General features: G+C 41.2%; 1 protein-coding gene across 2 annotated transcripts in view; it reads left to right on the top strand.

The window, feature by feature from the left end:
• The window catches only part of Brca1 (BRCA1 DNA repair associated), an 85,197-nt gene that overhangs the window by 11,444 nt on the left and 52,910 nt on the right, over positions 1–20,843 (top strand). The window contains exons 4-7 of one of the 2 annotated variants that reach the window (XM_045159815.1): positions 12,976–13,053; positions 14,724–14,812; positions 15,367–15,503; positions 16,851–16,947. In XM_045159815.1, coding sequence (XP_045015750.1) covers positions 12,976–13,053; positions 14,724–14,812; positions 15,367–15,503; positions 16,851–16,947 — 401 coding nt within the window. Of the gene's footprint in view, positions 1–12,975; positions 13,054–14,723; positions 14,813–15,366; positions 15,504–16,847; positions 16,948–20,843 lie in introns of both variants that reach the window. The other variant, XM_045159814.1, reaches the window with a different exon arrangement.

The raw sequence follows: 20,843 nt of genomic DNA, 5'->3' as shown, positions 1-20,843 counted from the left end.
TGGCAGGGCCTCCAGCCACTGCAAATAAACTCTAGACACATGTGCCACTATGTGCATCTGACTTACATGGGTTCTTGGGAATTGAATTTGAGTCTCTTGGCTTTACAGGCAAGCACCTTAACCTCTAAGCCATTTCTCGAGCCCCATCAATTATTTTTTTTGAGAGAGAGAGGGAATGAGCACGTTGGCCTTCAGCTACTATGATCAAACTCCAGAAATAATGCGCCCTTGTGTGCATGTGCGACATTGTTTGCTTGTATCACTGTGCATCTGGCTACATGGGACCTGGAGGTTCAAGCATACGTTCTTAGGCTTCACTGGCAAGCACCTTAACTGCTAAGCCATCTCTCCAGCCCCCATCAATAATCTTTTAATTTAAGAGTTCTTTTTTTTTTTTCTTTGAGGTAGGGTCTCACGTTAAACCAGGCTGACCTGGAATTCACTATGTTGTCTCAGGGAGGCCTTGAAATCACAGCGATCCTCCTACCTCTGCCTCCTGAGTGCTGAAATTGAAGAGTTCTTGAATTGGGGTTCATGAATTTGCTAAAATTCTATTCAGTTTTAAATTCAGTTACATTGAAAACAGGATATGTATTTTTGAGGGGTGATGATGAGCCATAATTTTTGCCAGTCTTAGATGTTTCCTTAACTTAAAAAAGGAACAGCTGGGCTGGAGGGATGGCTTAATGGTTAAAGTGCTTGCCTGCGAAACCTAAGGACCCAGGTTTGCTTCCCCAGTATCCATGTAAGCCAGATACACATGGTGCTGTGTGCATCTAGAGTTTGTTTGCAGTGGCTGGAGGCCCTGGCACAACCATTCTCTCTTTATCACCCTCTTTCACATGCATTCTCTCTCTCAACTTAAAAAAAAAAAAAAGAACAGCTGCAACTTTAAGGATAATGAGGGCTGGCTGAGGCTTCACGAAGCCTGTTTCCTTTGGAGGTATACCCTGTGAGTGTAAGGCTGCCTGGTGCCTTCCTCTCTTCTGAGTTCCTACTCTTCTACTATCCCAACATGGAAATAGAAGCCCATTTCCACGGTCTTTCCATCCGCCCCTATGTCATCCCACTGGTTTAGGTCTGTTCCAACAGTTTCCTTGTGCCTCTTCAGCCACTTCACTGGCTGGCCACTTGTCGGGGCCGTAGCCCCTTAAGAACTTCTACTTCTCTGGCTTTGTGGCCTCTAGATCAGCACTTCTCAGCCGAAATATGGTGCAGGACCATTTTCTCCACAGATCACTTTATAAAATAAGGTAAGAAAGATCCAGCATTTAAAAGGTTCCAGATAGTTGAAGGCTAATCTTTCTTTTCAATCAGAGCCTCCTATATGTTAGGCCAGCACTCTGCCCTAAGTTACTTACCCAGATCTGGCCTGGTCTTTTTGATTTGTTTATTTATTTTCACATGCATGTAATAGAAAGAGAGTATGGCCAGGCGTGGTGACGCACACCTTTAATCCCAGCACTCGGGAGGCAGAGGTAGGAGGATCGCTGAGAGTTCAAGGCCACCCTAAGACTACAGAGTGAATTCCAGGTCAGCCTGGGCTAGAGTGAGACCCTATCTCGAAAAACCAAAAAAAAAAAAAAAAGAGAGAGTATGGGTGCGCCAGGGTGTCTTGCTGCTGCACACGAACTCCAGATGCACAAGGTGGCGCGTGCATCTGGAGTTCATTTGTAGTGGTTGTAGGCCCTGGTGTGCCCATTCTCTTTCTCTCTCTTCCTCTTTCTTTCTTTCTGTCTGAGATCTCAAATAAATAAATAAAAATAAACAAAAAAAATTTTTTTAAAAAGGGGTGTGGTGGTGCACACACTTAATCCCAGCATTAGGGACGCAGAGGATCACCATAAATTTGTGGCCACCTTGAGAATACATAGTGAATTCTATATCAGCCTGGGTTAGAGTGAGACCTTATGCTGAAAAACAAAAAAAGGAGGGGTTGAAGAGATAGCTCCTCATCGGTTAAGGTGCTTCCCTGTAAAGCCTTACAACCCAGGCTCAAGGTTTGACTCCTCGATACCCAGTAAAGCCAAGTGAACAAGCAGCACCTGTATCTGAAGTTTATTTATAGTGACAAGAGGCCCTGGTGCACCCAGTCTCTCTCTGTCTATCCCTGTTCTCTCTGCTTGCAAGTGTGTGTGTGTGTGTGTGTATTTTTTTTTAAACAAAAAAAGGGAAAATAAGCCAGGCGTAGTGGCGCACAGTTTTAATCCCAGCACTCGGGAGGTAGAGGTAGGAGGATTGCTGTGAGTTCAAGGCCACCTTGAGACTACATAGTTTATTCCATGTCAGCCTGGGCTAGAGTGAGACCTACCTCAAACAAACAAACAAAAAATAAATAAATAAGAAAGTGAAAATATAAAACCATGTATACCAAGTAAGTCATTATCCATGAAATGGACATGTAGATGAGTCAATCTTAGACAAAATTGATGGCCAAATGCATTAGAACAAACTATCAGGGAATTTTGTATCTAATAAAGAAAGGGTTTGGTGTGTCAGAGAAACCCAGAAATAGGCAAGAGATGGACTATGCAGAAAATATATATATATATTTTAAATTTTTATTAACATTTTCCATGATTATAAAATATATCCCATGGTAATTCCCTCCCTCCCCACCCCCACACTTTCCCATTTGAAATTCCATTCTCCATCATATTACCTCCCCATTACAATCATTGTAATTACATATATACAATATCAACCTATTAAGTGTCCTCCCCTCTTCCTTTCTCTACCCTTTATGTCTCCTTTTTAACTTACTGGCCTCTGCTACTAAGTATTTTCATTCTCACGCAGAAGCCCAGTCATCTGTAGCTAGGATCCACATATGAGAGAGAACATGTGGCGCTTGGCTTTCTGAGTCTGGGTTACCTCACTTAGTATAATACTTTCCAGGTCCATCCATTCTTCTGCAAATTTCATAACTTCATTTTTCTTTACCGCTGAGTAGAACTCCATTGTATAAATATGCCACATCTTCATTATCCACTCATCTGTTGATGGACACCTAGGCTGGTTCCATTTCCCAGCTATTATAAATTGAGCAGCAATAAACATGGTTGAGCACGTACTTCTAAGGAAATGTGATGAGTCTTTTGGATATATGCCTAGGAGTGCTATATCCAGTTTTCAAAACACCATTTGCTGAAGAGGCTGTCTCTTCTCCAATGAGTATTTTTGGCATTTTTATCAAATATCAGGTGGCTATAGCTACCTGGGCTTACATCTGGATCCTCTATTCTGTTCCACTGATCTACATGTCTGTTTTTGTGCCAGTACCATGCTGTTTTTGTTACTATGGCTCTGTAGTATAGGTTAAAATCAGGTATGGTGATACCACCAGCCTCATTTTTGTTGCTCAGTATTATTTTAGATATTCGAGGTTTTTTATGATTCCAAATGAATTTTTGGATTGTTTTTTCTATTTCCATGAAGAAAGCCTTTGGAATTTTGATAGGGATTGCATTAAATGTGTAGATTGCTTTAGGTAAGATTGCCATTTTCACAATATTGATTCTTCCAATCCAGGAACAAGGGATGTTTCTCCACTTTCTAGTGTCTTCTGTAATTTCTCGCTTGAGTGTTTTAAAGTTCTCATTGTAGAGATTCTTTACTTCCTTGGTTAGGTTTATTCCAAGGTACTTTATTTTTTTTGATGCAATTGTGAATGGGAGTGATTTTCTGAATTCATCCTCTGTGTGTTTGTTGTTAGCATATATGAAGGCTACTGATTTCTGTGTATTTATTTTGTATCCTGCTACATTGCTGTAGGTTTTGATCAGCTTTAACAGCTTGCTAGTAGAGTCTTTAGGGTCCTTTATGTATAGAATCATGTCATCTGCAAATAATGATAACCTGATTTCTTCCTTTCCAATTTGTATCCCTTTTATGTGTGTCTCTTGCCTTATTGCTATGGCTAAGACTTCCAAAACTATATTAAATAAAAGTGGGGACAGTGGACACCCTTGTCTTGTTCCTGATTTTAGTGGAAAAGCTTCCAGTTTTTCCCCATTTAGTAATATGTTGGCTGTAGGCTTATCATAAATAGCCTTTATTGTATTGAGATATGTTCCTTCTATTCCCAGTCTCTGTAGGACTTTTATCATGAAGGGATGTTGGATTTTGTCAAATGCTTTCTCTGCATCTAATGAGATGATCATGTGAATTTTGTCCTTCAACCCGTTTATGTAATGTATTACATTTATAGATTTGCGTATGTTGAACCATCCCTGCATCTCTGGGATAAAGCCTACTTGGTCAGGGTGAATGATCTTTTTGATATATTCTTGTATTCTGTTTGCCAATATTTTGTTGAGAATTTTTGCATCTATGTTCATGAGGGAGATTGGTCTGTAATTTTCTTTTTTTTGTTCTATCTTTGCCTGGTTTTGGTATCAGGGTGATGCTGGCCTCATAGAAGGAGTTTGGTAGAATTCCTTCTTTTTCTATTTCCTGGAAAAGCTTAAGAAGCAATGGTGTTAGCTCTTCCTTAAAAGTCTGGTAAAATTCAGCAGTGAATCCGTCCGGGCCTGGGCTTTTTTTAGTTGGGAGATTATTGATAACTGTTCGGATCTCCATGTTTGTTATAGGTCTATTTAAGTGATTAATCTCATTTTGATTTAATTTAGGTAGGTCATATAGATCAAGGAAATCATCCATTTCTTTTAGATTTTCATATTTTGTGGAGTATATGCTTTTATAGTATGTCCCTATGATTTTTTGAATTTCTCTGGAATCTGTTGTGATGTTACCTTGTTCATCTCTGATTTTATTAATTTGTGTCTCTTTTCTCTTTCTTTTGGTCAGATTTGCTAAGGGTTTATCAATCTTGTTTATCCTTTCAATGAACCAACTCTTTGTTTCATTAATTCTTTGGATTGTTCTTTTTGTTTCTATTTCATTAATTTCTGCCCTAATCTTTATTATTTCTTCCCGTCTACTGATTTTTGGTTTGCCTTGTTCTTCTTTTTCCAAGGCTTTATGGCGAAGCATTAGGTCGTTTACTTGCGACCTTTCTAATTTCTTAATATAGGCACTCAAGGCTATAAATGTACCTCTTAGAACTGCCTTCATTGTGTCCCAGAGATTTTGGTATGTTGTGTTCTCATTATGATTTGACTCTATAAATTTTTTGATTTCCTTTTTGATTTCTTCATTGACCCATTCATCATTTAGTAGTGTATTGTTTAGTTTCCATGATTTTGTGTATGCTCTATAGCCTTTCTTGCTACTGATTTGTAGTTTAATTCCATTGTGGTCAGATAGAATGCAAGGAATTATTTTAATTTTCCTGAATTTGTTAAGATTTGCTTTGTGTCCTAATATATGGTCTATTTTAGAGAATGTTCCATGTGCTGCTGAAAAGAATGTATATTCTGCAGCCTTTGGATGAAATGTCCTGTATATATCTGTTAAGTCCATTCCTTCTATGACCTCATTTAGTCCAGATGCCTCTCTGTTTATTCTTTCCCGGGATGACCTGTCAATTGATGAGAGTGGGGTGTTAAAGTCACCCACCACCACTGTGTTTGGTGTTATCTGTGACCTTAGTTCTAATAGTGTTTGTTTGACGAATTTGGGAGCCCCCATGTTAGATGCATATATGTTTAGGATTGTAATGTCCTCCTGTTGGAGTGTGCCCTTAATCAATATAAAGTGACCTTCCTTATCTTTCTTGACTAACGTCGGACTAAAATCTACCCTGTCTGATATTAGGATAGCAACCCCTGCTTGTTTTCTAGGCCCATTTGCTTGAAACACCATCTTCCAACCTTTCACCCTAAGATAATGTCTATCCTTTGTAGAAAGGTGAGTTTCTTGGAGACAACAAATTGTAGGATCCTGCTTTTTAACCCAGTCTGCAAATCTATGTCTTTTCGTTGGGGCATTGAGGCCACTGATATTAAGAGATGTTATTGAAAGGTGTGTATTTTTGTTTGCCATTTTTTTGTGTGTGTGTGTGTTTCTGGTTCTACCTGCGCTCTCTTCTGTTAACTAGTATTTGAGTATTGCTTGTTTTTTCTAGGTTCCTTATATGTGTGCTTTTCCTTTTCTTCAGCATGGAGGATTCTATCAAGTATTTTCTGTAGAGCTGGTTTTGTCTTCAAATACTCCTTTAACCTGCTTTTGTCATGGAATGTCTTTATTTCTCCATCTATTTGAATGGATAACTTTGCAGGATAAAGTAACCTTGGTTGACAGTTGTTATCTTTCAGAACTTGGAATATATCACTCCAAGCCCTTCTGGCTTTAAAAGTTTGTGTTGAATAATCTGCTGTAATCCTGATGGGCTTGCTTTTGTAGGTAACTTGATTTTTCTGTCTAACTGCTTTCAATATTTTTTCTTTGGTGTGTGTGTTTGGAAGTTTGATTATAATATGGCGAGGAGAGGTTCTGGGTTTTGTCTGGCTGGGGTTCTAAAGGCTTCCTGTATCTGCATTGGCACCTCTTTCCCAATTTGGGGGAAATTTTCTTCTATGATTTTGTTGAAGACGCCTACTATGCCTCTGGAGTGGAGTTCTTCTCCTTCTACTATGCCCTGAATTCTTATATTGGATCTTTTCATAGTGTCCCGAATATCTTGAAATTCCCACTCATACTTTTCTATAAGTTTGTCTTTCTCTTTGTTGGACTGCATTAGGTCTGCCACCTGGTCTTCTAGCTTAGATATTCTGTCCTCTCCCTCATCCATCCTACAGGTGAGATTTTCTACAGAGTTTTTTATTTCATTAACTGTGTTCTTCATTGCTAGTAATTCTGACTGGTTTTTCTTTATTATTTCTATTTCCTTATTTATGTCTTGTATTGCCTTCTTTATTTCATGAAATTGGTGTCCTGCATCTTCTTTGATTCCTTTGATTTCCTCTTTAAGTTCCTCTTTGACTCCTTTGATTTGTTCTCTGACTTCTTTGAACATATTTACAATCATTCTTTTTTTTTTTTTTTTATGAGTTCCAAATGCTGCTGTGTTCATAGGCATCTACAGTCCAGTTTTCAGGCACTCATTTTTAATCTTGGGGCTTTAAGAACATCTTCTTCACTTTCATGGGCTTTATGTTTCCATTTTCATCTTCTTCATACTTGGCACGGTCCCTCTTCTTGGCAAACTTTTTCCCAATTGTCCCCACCAAGGTCTCATATCTTCTTGCCATTTCTTCATCTGACACATCAAGTTCTACTGTTTCATCTTCTTCATCTTCTTCTGCTACAATCATTCTTTTGAACTCTTTCTCAGGCATTTCCTCTAACTCTTTCTCACTGGAGGACATTTCTGATGCATTAATACTTTTAAGTGGGTTTATATCGTCTTGCTTTTTAGTGTTTCTTGTGTTATAATGTATATATTTTTGCATCTTGGATTAAGTTAATGCTTGGATTTTCTAGCTAGCTGTGTATTCTTAGCTGTATCAATTGATTTGATGTAATATATTTTCAGGGTAGGACCTTAAGGTGTTAGGTGTGGCTCTTAAGACTCTCAGAGTATCTACAAAGATGTTCTTAGGGGTTGAGTTTCCCTGCTATAGGAGTATTCAAGCAGGCTGAGTGGAATAAAATACAGGTAGATTCTAAAATTTAACTAAACACTGTACACATTCAATCAATAACAGCCCCAAGTATGTATGCAAGAGTAGTTATTATAAGGACCAGATCCTCTATCAACAAAGAGGTTAAGATTTCTGGTCTGTTGAGGGATCCAAGTTAGCTTGCGACCAAGTGAGACCCTTCCCTGGTGCAATCCCAGTTACCTTGGATGATTTTGGTCTCAGTCAAGTTGCTGCCTGGGCCGTGGGGCTGCTGTTCTGATTTCTGGAGCTGGGCACTTGCTTTTCCTGCGGGGCAAACCGAGCTTGGCAAGTGTGGCCCTGCAGATCAGCACCCCTGCTGCTGGAACTGCTGCTGCTCAAGCTGCCTCTGCTGCTGCTGTAGCTGCCACTGCTGGAGCCACCACTGCTGCTGAAGCTGCTGCTGCTGTGTCCACTGCTGCTGCTCCCCCTGAAGCTGCTGCTGCTGAGTCTGCCGCTGCTGACACTCCTAGGTCTGCTGCTGCTGGGGCCGCTGTTACCGGTGCTGGAGCCGCTGATGTTGCTGCCGAACTCTGCTCCTGCTTGGGTCCCGCTGTTGGCGTGGCCGGGTCCCGGGCTGCTGTTCTGTTCGCAGGAGCTGGGCTCAGGCCGTGGGGGGGGGGGGGCGCAGCTGCTCTGGTTCTCTTGCTGCTCCAAGCGTTCTTCTACCTCGCGGTCTGCTCCTCCGTTGCTCGCTACTGCTCTCCCCTCACATTTCCCGAGTTTCAGAGAGCGCAGTGTGAGGGGAAGCGCCCGCACCTGGCTTTTCCTGCGGCTCGAGCCGAGTCTGGCGGCTTTCTGGTGCGCGGTGGCTGCGGCCAACCGCCGAGCTGCCGGAGCCACTTTTCCCGCCTGTGCAGGCTCTGGATGCTCTGGAACTCTTCTACTTCTCTGCTTTGACGTGTGTAATTCGATTTCTTAAAGCAACAGGAGCTCCGCTGGTGGTGAATCTGCCGCCGTGGACACAGAGCTCGGCTGGGGCGCAGAAAATATATTGTACTCTGTTAGGAACCTAGCTGCAGAAATGAGCATAAGTTCATGATGATTCTTAGAAGAAAAACAGAGTCACAGGAAGGAGCAGAGGGTTATGGGTAAGATTCTTATCCTTAGGAGAAAAGAGCCTTGACCCCATTGGAGTAGAGTACCAAGCAAAGGATGTCATTAGAAGCTCCCAAATGAAGAGGTCAAGATAGATGCTTCCCTGTGAAATAATGTGCAAACAGTTATTCTTGACACGAGCGAGTTTCAGTAGAATCAGTGGTACAGATGGATGCTGAGATGCTAAGCGAGGCATTTCTCAGGGTCATTTCTCAACCATGGTTGTTTTAGCTGTGTTGAGAGGGAAGATCACAGCAGTAGAAATCCAAGCACCCAGTGTAACCATAGGGAGCCAAAAACAACCTGTCTTTGTTTTGCTAGACTCAGCTCTTAATTACTTCTCCCTGCCAGGGTACAATTTAAGAAGCATGAAAAAAATGTAGATGATTTCTCACAACATTGTTAGATTGCTCAGGATATGGATGTGCTCAAAAAATAAGTCATAAGGAAAAAAAAATTAAATAAATAAATAAATAAATAAATAAAAAGGAAATAATAGCCGGGCGTGGTGGTGCATGCCTTTAATCCCAGCACTCGGGAGGCAGAGGTAGGAGGATCGCTGAGAGTTCGAGGCCACCCTGAGACTACATAGTGAATTCCAGGTCAGCCTGAGCCAGAGTGAGACCCTACCTCGAAAAAAAAAAAAAAAAAAGGAAAAAATAAGTCATAAGTACTATGAAAAGTCTCCAGAACTGGTTTGTGGTACTGTGATTTTCTTTTTTGAAGTAGAATCTTGCTCTAGTCCAGATGATTTTTTTTAAAATTTATTTTTATTTGAGACAGAAGAGAGAAAAAGAGAGAGAATGGTACACCATGGCCTCTAACCACTGCAAACAAACTCCAGACATATGTGCCACCTTGTGCATCTGGCATACATGGGACCTGGGTAATCAAACCTAGGTCCTTTGGTTTTGCAGGCAAATGTACTAAGCCATCTCCCCAGCCCTCTGATTTTTTATTTTTTTCAAGGTAGGGTCTCACTCTAGCCCAGACTGACTGGAATTCACTATGGAGTCTCAGGGTGGCCTCAAACTCATGGCAATCCTCCTACCTCTGCTTCCCAAGTGCTGGGATTAAAGGCGTGTACCACCACGTCCAGCAAAATTCATTAATTTTTTAAAATCTTATTTTTTCTCAATTTTTAAAAACATTTTCCATGATTATAAAAAATATGCCATGGTAATACCCTCCCCCCCTTTTCCCCTCTGAAATTCCATTCACCATCATATCCCCTCCCCATCTCAATAAGTCTCTCTTTTATTTTGATGTCATGATCTTTCCCTCCTCTTATGATGGTCTTGTGTAGGTAGTGTCAGGCACTATGAGGTCATGGATATCAAGGCCATTTTATGTCTGGAGGGAGCACATTGTAAGGAGTCCTACCCTTCCTTTGGCTCTTACATTCTTTCCACCACCTCTTCCACATTAGACTGTGAGCCTTGGAAGGTGTGATCAAGTTGTTACTCGGTACTGTAGTCACTTCTTTGCCATGATACCTTCTGAGTCGTCCCAAGGTCACTGCCATCTGAAAAGAGAAGATTCTCTACCCAAGATGAAAGTAGTATTAATATAAGGGTATGAATATTAAGAGAAGTGCTTACTGGGCAGTTTGATAAGCATAGTATATACACTTATCCAGACATCAGCAGATGTTACACCCCTATGGCTCATGACAAATCCTGTTTTACGTTTTCAGTATCAGGGATGTATTCCCTCCCTTGGAGTGGGCCTCCAGTCCAGTTGGAAGGCAGTTGGTTTCCACCATGACAGATGTGCCACTATTGCACCCGTTGGCTCATTTGGCCTGACTGGTCAATTATAAGGCTTGCAGTGTCCACTGTTAAGTATCTTCACTGGTGGTATCTCGTTCCCCCATTGAACTGCATGTAGAATGGCTTCTTCCAGCTTTCTGTCAGCTGGTCTACATAGAGGAGGTTATCAGCTCAGTTCCAGCAGGATTTCTCAGTGGCCTTGAAGCCCAAGTATAGAGTCTTCAGCAATAGGGTCTTACCATCGATTCCTGGTGGGAAAACCAAGGGCCTCAGCAATGGCCTACAATGTTTTGGGGGCATTAGGGACCTCCCTGGCCAACAACTCACTGGAGGGTATCCCATCCCTGGCACTGAAATTCATTAATTTTTATCTGAGACAGAGGGTGAGAAAAAGAGAGAGAATGTTCACATCAGGGCTTCTAGACACTGCAAACGAACTCCAGATGTATGTGCCACCTTGTGCATCTGGCTTTATGTGGGTATTGGGGAATTGAACCTGGGCCCATAGACTTCACAGGCAAGTGTCCTAACTGCTAAGTCATCTCTCCAGCCCAGAACTTTCTTTTTCTGAGAGGTATTACTGAAGGAAATGATCTACATCATCCATTCAGGGTATAGGTTTTAAGAATTCCCTTGAGCTGGGCGTGGTGTCTCAGCTTTGATCCCAGCAATCTGGGGGCAGAGGTAGGAGGATCTCTGTGAGCTTGAGGCCAGCCTGAGTCTACATAGTGAATTCCAGGTTAGCCTGGGCTAGAGTGAGACCCTACCTCATAAAACAAAACAAGGGCTGGAGAGATGGCTTAGCGATTAAGCGCTGGCCTGTGAAGCCTAAGGACCCCGGTTCGAGGCTCGGTTCCCCAGGTCCCATGTTAGCCAGATGCACAAGGGGGCGCACGCGTCTGGAGTTCATTTGCAGAGGCTGGAAGCCCTGGCGCGCCCATTCTCTCTCTCCCTCTATCTGTCTTTCTCTCTGAGTCTGTCGCTCTCAAATAAATAAATAAATAAAAATTAAAAAACAAAACAAAACAAAACAAAATTCAGATGCACAAAGTGGCAATTGCGACTAGAATTTTTTTGCAGTGGCAAGAAGCCCTGGTGCACCCATAGTCAATCAGCGAGTCAGACACACTCTCTCTCTTTCTCTCAAATAAGTAAATAATATTAAAAAAAAAGAACAAAAAACTTCAGGGTTGTTGATGTATTAAAAGAGGGCCATAATGTGGGTAGGGGGTATAGCTCAATGGTAGAGTGCTTGTTCAATATGTGAAAGGAGCCGGGCATGGTGGCGCATGCCTTTAATCCCAGCACTTGGGAGGCAGAGGTAGGAAGGAGTTCAAGGCCACCCTGAGACTCCATAGTGAATTCCAGGTCAGCCTGGGCTAGAGTGAGACCCTACCTCAAAAAACCAAACAAATAAAATTTAAAAAAATATATGTGAAAAGTCTAGATTCCATCCCTGGTCCTGGGGTGGGGGAAAAGTAAAGAAATATCCTGACTAGTAATGACTGCTCTCCCATTGTCTGTTGGCTTGCCATTCCTAATGAATTTTAGTTTTCTTAATTTTTTCTATTAATTTTTGAGGTATGGTCTTGCTCCAGCCCAAGTCGACCTGGAATTTACTTTGTAGTCTCAGGGTGACCTTAAACTCATGGCGATCCTCCTACCTCTGCCTCCCAAGTGCTGGGATTAAAGGTATAAGCTACCATCCCCGACAACAATCTTATTTTTTTTTATTATAAATGTTCATGTGGACTGATTTGTAGGCTCTTGATTCTATCCCATTGATATGTTTCTATACTTCTGCCAGTACCACATTGTTTTAGTTCGTGTAGGTTTGTAGTAAGATGTTGAGCTTTTATTTTTTTTTAATATTTTGTTTATTTATTAGAGAGAGAGAGAGAGAGAATGGGCATGCCAGGGCCTCCAGCCACTGTAAATGAACTCCAGATGCATGTGCCCCTTGTGCATCTGGCTTACGTGGGGTCCTGGGGAATCGAACCTGGGTCCTTAGGCTTCACAGGCAAATACCTTAACCGCTAAGCCATTTCCCCATTCCTTGAGCTTTTATTTATTTTTTTTTACATTTATTTATGTGATGCTGGGCATTCACCCCAGGGCTTTATGCATACTAAACAAGCATTCTACTACTGAGGTACATCCCCAGCTATAGATGCTATTTTCAAATTAATTGTAGCCATTTTGTATCAACTACTTAAGCATTTATATCTGATTATGCAGCATGAGATAATTATGAATATATCATTAAATATGCCACATTAACTTTTTAATGTTTTATTTGAATGTAACAGGAAGCCATGTGCATATAAGTTCAGTTTTCATAGTTCTTTTCCTATGTTCTTTGGTTTTTCGCTTATGCAGCATCTAAGAAAAATTAGAGAAAATCACTGGTTGTAATTCACCTGTCATTACCTTTTCAATGACTCCTAAGGGCAGTTATAAAGTTATTTTTTCATGGCTATTTGTCTTGTAAGCGTTCTTTCTGCAAAAGAACATAACTTGTTCTTCTTTCTAATTTATAGATTTTGTATGCTGAAACTGCTTAACCAGAAGAAAAGGCCTTCACAGTGTCCTTTGTGTAAGAATGAGATAACCAAAAGGTACATAATTTGTATAACCATAGGAGGTTGGAAGCACCAATGGCAGGAAAAGTATAAATTCTGTAATAATATAGGTGGTATTCCTATGAAACTATTCATCAATAGCAAAATGAAGAAAAATGTGTTTAGCCCAGTTGAATTCTTTATAAAATTATTTTCCTGAAAATTTTATGGAACATTTGTCTTAAACAGGTACTAGCCACTTAGTGCCCTTTTCTCCCACCCATATACTAACCACTCCTGATCCTGTCTAACTTCTACCATCAAATAACATTTGGGTGCTGCAATTATAGTCAACATGTATTGACTTTTTCTTTTCTTTTTTTTTTTTCTTTTTTTTTTTTTTTAGTTTTTTTCCATGCTGACCTGAAATTCACTATGGAGTCTCAGGGTGGCTTCGAACTCATGGCAATCTTCCTACCTACCTCTGCCTCCTGAGTGCTGGGATTAAAGGTGTGCGCCACCACACCTGGCTTATGTTAACTTTTTCTAATGTTCTGAATGGTATGAGAGCTCATTTTCTCTATCTATCTGCCTCAACAATAAAATTAAAAAGCAGAGAATCCACATGGTGACACATGCCTTTAATCCCAGCACTCAGGAGGCAGAGGTAGGAGGAATGCTAAGAGTTCGAGGCCACCCCGACACTCCATAGTGAATTCCAGGTCAGTCTGGGCTACAGTGAGACCCTACCTTGAAAAACCAAAACTTCAATAAAATAAAAATAATTTTAAAAGGACATACTTTGTATGGATACATCATGTGTTGCTTCCATCATTTCCTCCCTACCCTCATTCTGCAGGGACCCCACCTCAGTGCAGTTGCTGGTATTCCCCGTGGGGTTGTGGGAGCAGCAGTCAGTTATTGGGGGGAGGCAGGGCCTCTGGGCATGACTTCCCAACCTGTGGCTCTTTTCAGTCTTTCTGCCTCCTCTTCTGCAAATTCCTTGAGCAGTAGTGGGTGTGTTGTAAGTCTGTTTCAGCGATGAGCTCTCAGGAGCCTCTGGATCTCTGCTTTGGTATGTGCTGAGTATACTCAGCATCTGTCTGTCTCCTTCACCCTGGTGCTGATCGTCAGACTCACCAAGAAAGCAGCATTCTTGTTCATCTCCCCACTTCCTCTGTGGTTTCACCTGGGTCTTGACTGAGATGGGAAGGGTGGTTCATTTCCTCGGGTCTCCTACCTTCTCAAAAGAAAACAAAACAAAAAGCAGATTTCTGTGCATGCACCCTCTGAAGTCTAAATAAATTACTTTAAAAAGGAAAGAAAAGTGAAGCCAGGCACGGTGGTGCACACCTTTAATCCCAGCACTAGGGAGGCAGAGGTAGGTGGATCGCTGTGTGTTCAAGGCAACCCTGAGACTACGTAGTAAATTTCAGGTCAGCCTGAGCTAGAGTGAGACCCTACCTCGAAAAACCAAAAAGAAAAAAGCAGTACTGCCACATTGTTTATTTTTATATCAGTAGTGTGTTGATTATAGTGTAAAGTCATTAGTAGTTTTTTGTTTTTACAGTACTGGGGATTGAACTAATAGTTCTTTGAATTGTGTTTTCTACTACGCTATAATAGAAAAGTTATAATCTATTAATATGTTTTGATGTATTTTCTTATGTTAGTATGTAAAAAATTGACAATCTATTCAGAGTGCTTTTCCAACAATGTAATTTCAGAAGTCTACAAGAAAGCACAAGATTTAGTCAGCTTGTTGAAGAGCTGTTGAAAATCATTGATGCTTTTGAGCTTGACACGGGATTGCAATGTAAGTGTTGTATACCCCAGAAGCAGTGACCAAGCCACTGTCTGTAAAATTTGCGAAGTTTGCAGTTATTTTCTTAGACTAGGTGATAAGACCTTTTGACCTGGATAACTTACCTCTATAATCTGTATTTTCTTTTATTTTTTAAAATTATTTTATTTATGGCTGGAGAAATTGCTTAGCAGTTAAGGTGCTTGCCTGCAAAAACAAAGGACTCATGTTCAACTCTCCAGGTCCCACATAAAAGCCAGGTACACAAAGTGATCCAACTGTGCAAGCATGCACATGTGCACACATCCCTTTGTGCATCTTGCTTTTACCTGGCTACTGAGGATTTGGGCTGCTGAACCCAGGTCAGCAGGCTTTGCAAGAAAGTGCCTTTAGCTGCTTTTGACAGCCTGTGTGAATTTCCAAATTTGATTTTTTTTTAATTATATATAACCTTAATATATTATCCAAATACAACAAAGAATAAATGCAGCATTTCTCTTGGTTCTTGAATGAAAGTTAATGCATTTTTTTCTAACTATAAAAATGTGTGCCTTTGTAATTCACAGTTGCAAACAGTTACACTTTTTCCAAAAAGAGCAATAATTCTGAACATTTAAACCAGGAGACTTCTATCATCCAGAGTACAGGCTACCGAAACCGTGCCAAAAGACTTCGACAGACTCAACTTGGAAATCCTACCTTGGTAAAGGCATTTCATTCTTCTTCTGACATCATGTCTTTATTAAGCATTATCAACTAGTAAATAGGCTAGATCCTCTCGCATTCATATGAAATTTTACCAAGGAAAGGAAGATGGAAAATTAAGAGGTTGGACAAGTATTTAAATCAGTAAGAGTTCAGAAAGGTCAGAGTACCCTATATGCTCCAGATACCTTGCAGGCCCTTGCCCCTGCTTTTCAGCTTTGATGCTTGTCTAAAATAGCCACAAAACAAAATTAAATAGATAAATAATATAGCCACAAGAAGTCCTGGGGAAATAGCTCAATGGGTAAAGGCACTTCTTTGCAGCAACAAGAGGCTGTGGCATGTTCCTATTCTCTTTCTCTCTCTCTGTATTCACAAGTAAATAACTATATGTTTATTTGTAAGAGAGAAACAGGCAGAGAGAAATGGTATGATTGCAAACGAACTCCAGATGCATGTGCCACCTTGTGCATCTGGCTTACATGGGTCCTGGGGAAATTGGACCTGGGTCCTTTGATGCCTTACCACTAAGCCATCTCTCCAGCCCCAAATAAATATATTAATAAAGAAAATGGTGCCATGTGGCACATGCCTTTAATCCCAGCACTTGGGAGGCAAAGATAGGAGGATTGCTGTGAGTTTAAGGCCACCCTGAGACTACATAGTGAATACCAGGTCATCCTGGGCTAGAGTGAGACCCTACCTTGAAAAACAAAAAATTAAAAAAAAAAAATTATTCATCAGCCAAATGTGGTGGCGCACACTTTAATCTTAGCACTCAGGAGACAGAAGTAGGAGGATTGCTGTGAGTTCAAGGCCATCCTGGGACTACAGAGTGAAATCCAGGTCAGCGTGGATTAAAGTATGACCCACCTTGAAAAACTTAAAAAAAAAATTATTCATCTATATATTTGGAATTTGTCAATAAAAAGTTAAAAATAAAATTACTTAAAATAAAATCAGTTTTGGAAGATTTTAAAACAAGGAGGGTGAAAAAAAATCAAATCACATATAACCCAGGCATTTTCATGTATAGTTTGCCAGGCATTTTTACCAGGAGTTATAAGTTTTAGTGAAATTATCATGGTGAATTTGCCCATGGCTTCAAGTTTCTCTTTAAGAAAAAGGCACAGAGCCCGGCATGGTCGTGTACACCTTTAATCCCTGCATTTGGGAGGCAAAGGTAGGAGTATTACCCTGAGTTCAAGGCTGCCCTGAGACTATATAGTGAATTCCGAGTCAGCCTGGGCTAGAGCAAAACCCTACCTTGAAACCCCCCCCCCCCAAAAAAAAAGAAAGGCACAAAGCTGGCCAAAAGTTGGTTGACTATTTTACTGCTTAGCAGGGAGGCAGTCTCAGTAACCAACTTTCCAACCTTGGAATTGTAAGATTGCCGAAGAGAAAGAAGAAACCTCAGGAGAAATCTTTCTACATTGATTTAGGTAAGGGTCTTGCGTTTTATTAAGTTCAAAATAGTATTTGCTTGCATATTGATCTTCAAGTATTACCAACAAACTTGGTCATAATTTATACACGTGGCAAGAAACTTTGGTAAATGAAAGTAAAATAATTTTATGGGACTCATCATGATTTACAAGTAATGTAAAAGCTGTTGCTTCCCTGGAGGGCTTTACTGGGCAAAGGGAGCAAGACAATGTCCAGTTTGTCAGTGTGTGGAAATGAATATTGCAAAAATGGGAAGTAGCAATAAGGAAGAACATGATTGGTTGATAGCATCTGGAGGGATCAAAGATAAGTTGTACTAGACCAGGACCCCTTTTCAGAAGAGGGGGCTAGGGAGATGGCTCAGTGGTCAGAAACACCTGTGAGCTGAGTTCTGTTTCCCAACTGCCCATATAAAGCCAGATAGCCATTTGTTTTTAGGGGCAAGAGACACACACAAATTGATAAATAAGTAAAAAATTGAGGCTGAGAGATGATTCCATCGTTAAGGCCCCTTGCCTACAAAGCCTAAGGACCCAGGATCAATTTCCCAGTGCCCACTTAAAGCTAGATGCACAGTATGGCATATGCATCTGGAGGGTTTTTGTTGTTTGTTTTTTTGTTTTATTGACAGGTGTGACTCAGCATGGGATAGAGCACGACCCTACCTTAAAAATAAAAATAAATAATCCCCAGGCATGGTAGCACACACCTTTAATCTCAGTACTGGGAAGACAGAGGTAGGAGGATTACCATGAGTTGTAGGCTACCCTGGGACTACAGAGTGAATTCCAGGTCAGCCGAGGCTAGAGTGAGACTCTACCTTGGAAAGACCAAAAAAAAAAAAAAATTTTAAAGGACGGAGGTATAACTCACTGGTCCAAACTTGCCCAACATGCACAAGGCCCTTGGTTAAGTTGTCATCTTGACTCTACCTAAAAAATAGTACTGAGCTCAAAGGTCAAACAGGTCTCTCTAAGCCTTACTTGTTTTAATTGGGAAGGATAGCTGGTTTGGGGATTATAAGCCAGGAGAATAAGTAATTTGGGACCAAACTGAGCTACTGAAACCTGTCTCAAAACTTTTTATCTATTTATATATTTTGAGAAAGAAGACCTTGTTTTAAGCTCCTAAAAATTGTATATGTATATATATACATATATGTGTGTGTGTGTGTGTGTGTGTAATATGTGTGTGTGTGTGTATTTTTTTTACTGATGACTTCCATAATTGTAAACAATATCCCATGGTAATTCCCTTCCTCCTCCCACTTTCCCCTTTGAAATTCCACTCTCCATCATGTCCCCTCCCCCTCTCAGTCAGTCTCTTTTTTAAAAAATTAATTTATTTTTTATTAACAACTTCCATGATTGTCAACAATATTCCATGGTAATGCCCTCCCTCCCCCCATTTTCCCCTTTGTGTTTTGTTTTTTTTCAAGGTAGGGTCTCACTCTAATCCAGGCTGACCTGGAATTCATTATGGAGTCTCAGGGTGCCCTCGAATTCACAGCAATCCTCCTACCTCTACCTCCCGAGTGCTGGGATTAAAGGCGTGCGCCACCACGCCCAGCTACCCACTTTCCCCTTTGAAACTCTCTTTTCCATCATATCCCCTCCCCCTCTCAATCAGTCTCTCTTTTATTTTGATGTCATGATCTTCCTATTATGATGGTCTTGTGTAGTGTTAGGCACTGTGAGGTCATGGATATCCAGGCCATTTTGTGTCTGGAGGAGCACGTTGTAAGGAGTCCTATCCTTCCTTTGCCTCTTACATTCTTTCCACCACTTCTTCTGCAATGGACCTTGAGCCATGGAAGGTGTGAGAGAGATATTGCAGTGCTGGGCAGTTCTCTTGTCACTTTTTCTCAGCATCATGGTGCCTTCTGAGTCATCCCAAGGTCACTGCCATCCGAAAAGAGAAGTTTCTCTAACCAAAAGTGAGGGTAGCATTAATACATAGGTGTGAACATTAAGAGAAGTGCTTACTGGGCAGTTTGGTGAGCATAGTATATTCTTTTAGCCAGACAGCAGCTGTTGGGTTTGCATTCTATGAGTGTGTTCAAGAAGGTTGAGTAGAACAAAATACAGGCAGTTCTAAAATTTAACTAAACAATGTACATATTCAATGAAAAACAGCACAGAGTATTTATGCAAAAGTAGGTATTTTGATTACCAGATCCTCAAAGAAAGTAACAGTCTCTTAGGATGTGTTGCCCCACACCTTTAATCCTGTCAACTGGGTGGCTAAGATTTCTGGTCTGTTGAGGGTCCAGGTCAGCTTGTGACCAAGAAAGACCTTCCCTACTGAATGACAGTAGAGGAAACAAAGGCACTATAAATCAGGAAGCAACAAATGACAAGCTCAAAATATAGCTTATTTGAATGGCAAATCCAACCATCCATCAGATTTAACATAACTTGTCCTGACATGGAAGGTACAATTAGCACTTCCAATGCAATCCTATATGCTAGGTTTATATGGCCAGTACTGACCTGGTGTAATCCAGTTACCTTTTGGGATGGTTTTGGTGTTAATTATGCTGCGCACCTTCTTGGGTCCCTCTTTGCTGTGCTGTGGGCACAGGTAGGCTGGCTGGGTCGTTGGATCGCTGCTCTGATCGCCTGTGGTGGTGCTGTGTAGGAGGGCTCCTTTCCCCAGGTCTCTTGTGCTTTTTGGCACTTGTGCTGGTGGGGGGGGCGGGTAAGGCTGTGGATGGTGGCTGAATTTCTCCCACTGGTCCTCATAACCATCTTCCTCATGAGCTGCTCCTCCGTTCTTCCCTGCCATCCTCCCTTCACGTTTCTTGAGTTTGCAAGGAGCTCCGGTCTGAGTGGAGAGTCTCCTCACCTGGCTTTTCCTTTGGCTCAGGCCGAGCCTTAGGGCTGGAGCCACGCGGACTTGGTATCACTGCTGGTCGAGCCGCTTCTGCCTGCCTATGTAGGCTTAGACACTCTGGATCTCTCCTACTTCTCTGCTGCAGTTGGTAATTTCTTATACACCTCACTTTTTAGTAGAAGAGTGTATTTTGCTGGATTTTATTTTGTTGTTTTTGGCTTTTTCTCCCGCCATCTTAACCTGAAGTCAAAATTACTTTTTTTTTTTTTTTAACTATAGCAGTTACTGGATTTTACTGAAATCACTTTGTGTCTCCCACGTATAATTTGATAATTTCATGTACAACAGATCTTATGTAATAAAAGTAGTCCACCTAGGGGCTGGAGGGATGGCTTAGTGGTTTAGGTGCTTGCTGGCAAAGCCAAAGGAGCCAGGTTCAGTTCTCAAATGCCCATGCAGAATCACATGTACAAAGTGGCACGTGCATCTGGAGTTTTTTGTAGTGGCCACAGTCCCTGGTATACCCATTCTCCCTGTGTGTCTCTGTCTCAAATAGTCGTCCAGTTAATTATGGCAGTTAATATTCAGGAGCACTTAACTGATCTAGGGGCTATTGTACTTTCCTCTATGATAATTTAAGATGCCTGTCAGACCTCTTGAAATGGTTTCTATTACACTTGTTTTACGGATGAAGACATTAAGGCACAGAAAACTTAAGATTCTGCCCAATTAAGAATGCTAGTAAGGGGCTGGAGAGATGTCTTAGCGGTTAAGCGCTTGCCTGTGAAGCCTAAGGACCCTGGTTCGAGGCTCAGTTCCCCAGGTCCCACGTTAGCCAGATGCACAAGGGGGTGCATGCGTCTGGAGTTCGTTTGCAGAGGCTGGAAGCCCTGGCGTGCCCATTCTATCTCTCCCTCTATCTGTCTTTCTCTCTCTGTCTGTCGATCTCAAATAAATAAATTAATTAATTAATTTAAAAAAATAATGCTAGTAAGTAGGTGAGCCATGGATTCAGACCTAGGAATTTGGCTTCAGTGCCTGTGCTTAAAGTCACTTG

Source organism: Jaculus jaculus, chromosome 9 (assembly GCF_020740685.1).
Source record: "Jaculus jaculus isolate mJacJac1 chromosome 9, mJacJac1.mat.Y.cur, whole genome shotgun sequence".
Lineage (NCBI taxonomy): Eukaryota > Metazoa > Chordata > Mammalia > Rodentia > Dipodidae > Jaculus > Jaculus jaculus.
The sequence above is the reverse complement of the archived record's forward strand: the minus strand, read 5'-3'. Positions and strand labels throughout refer to the sequence as shown.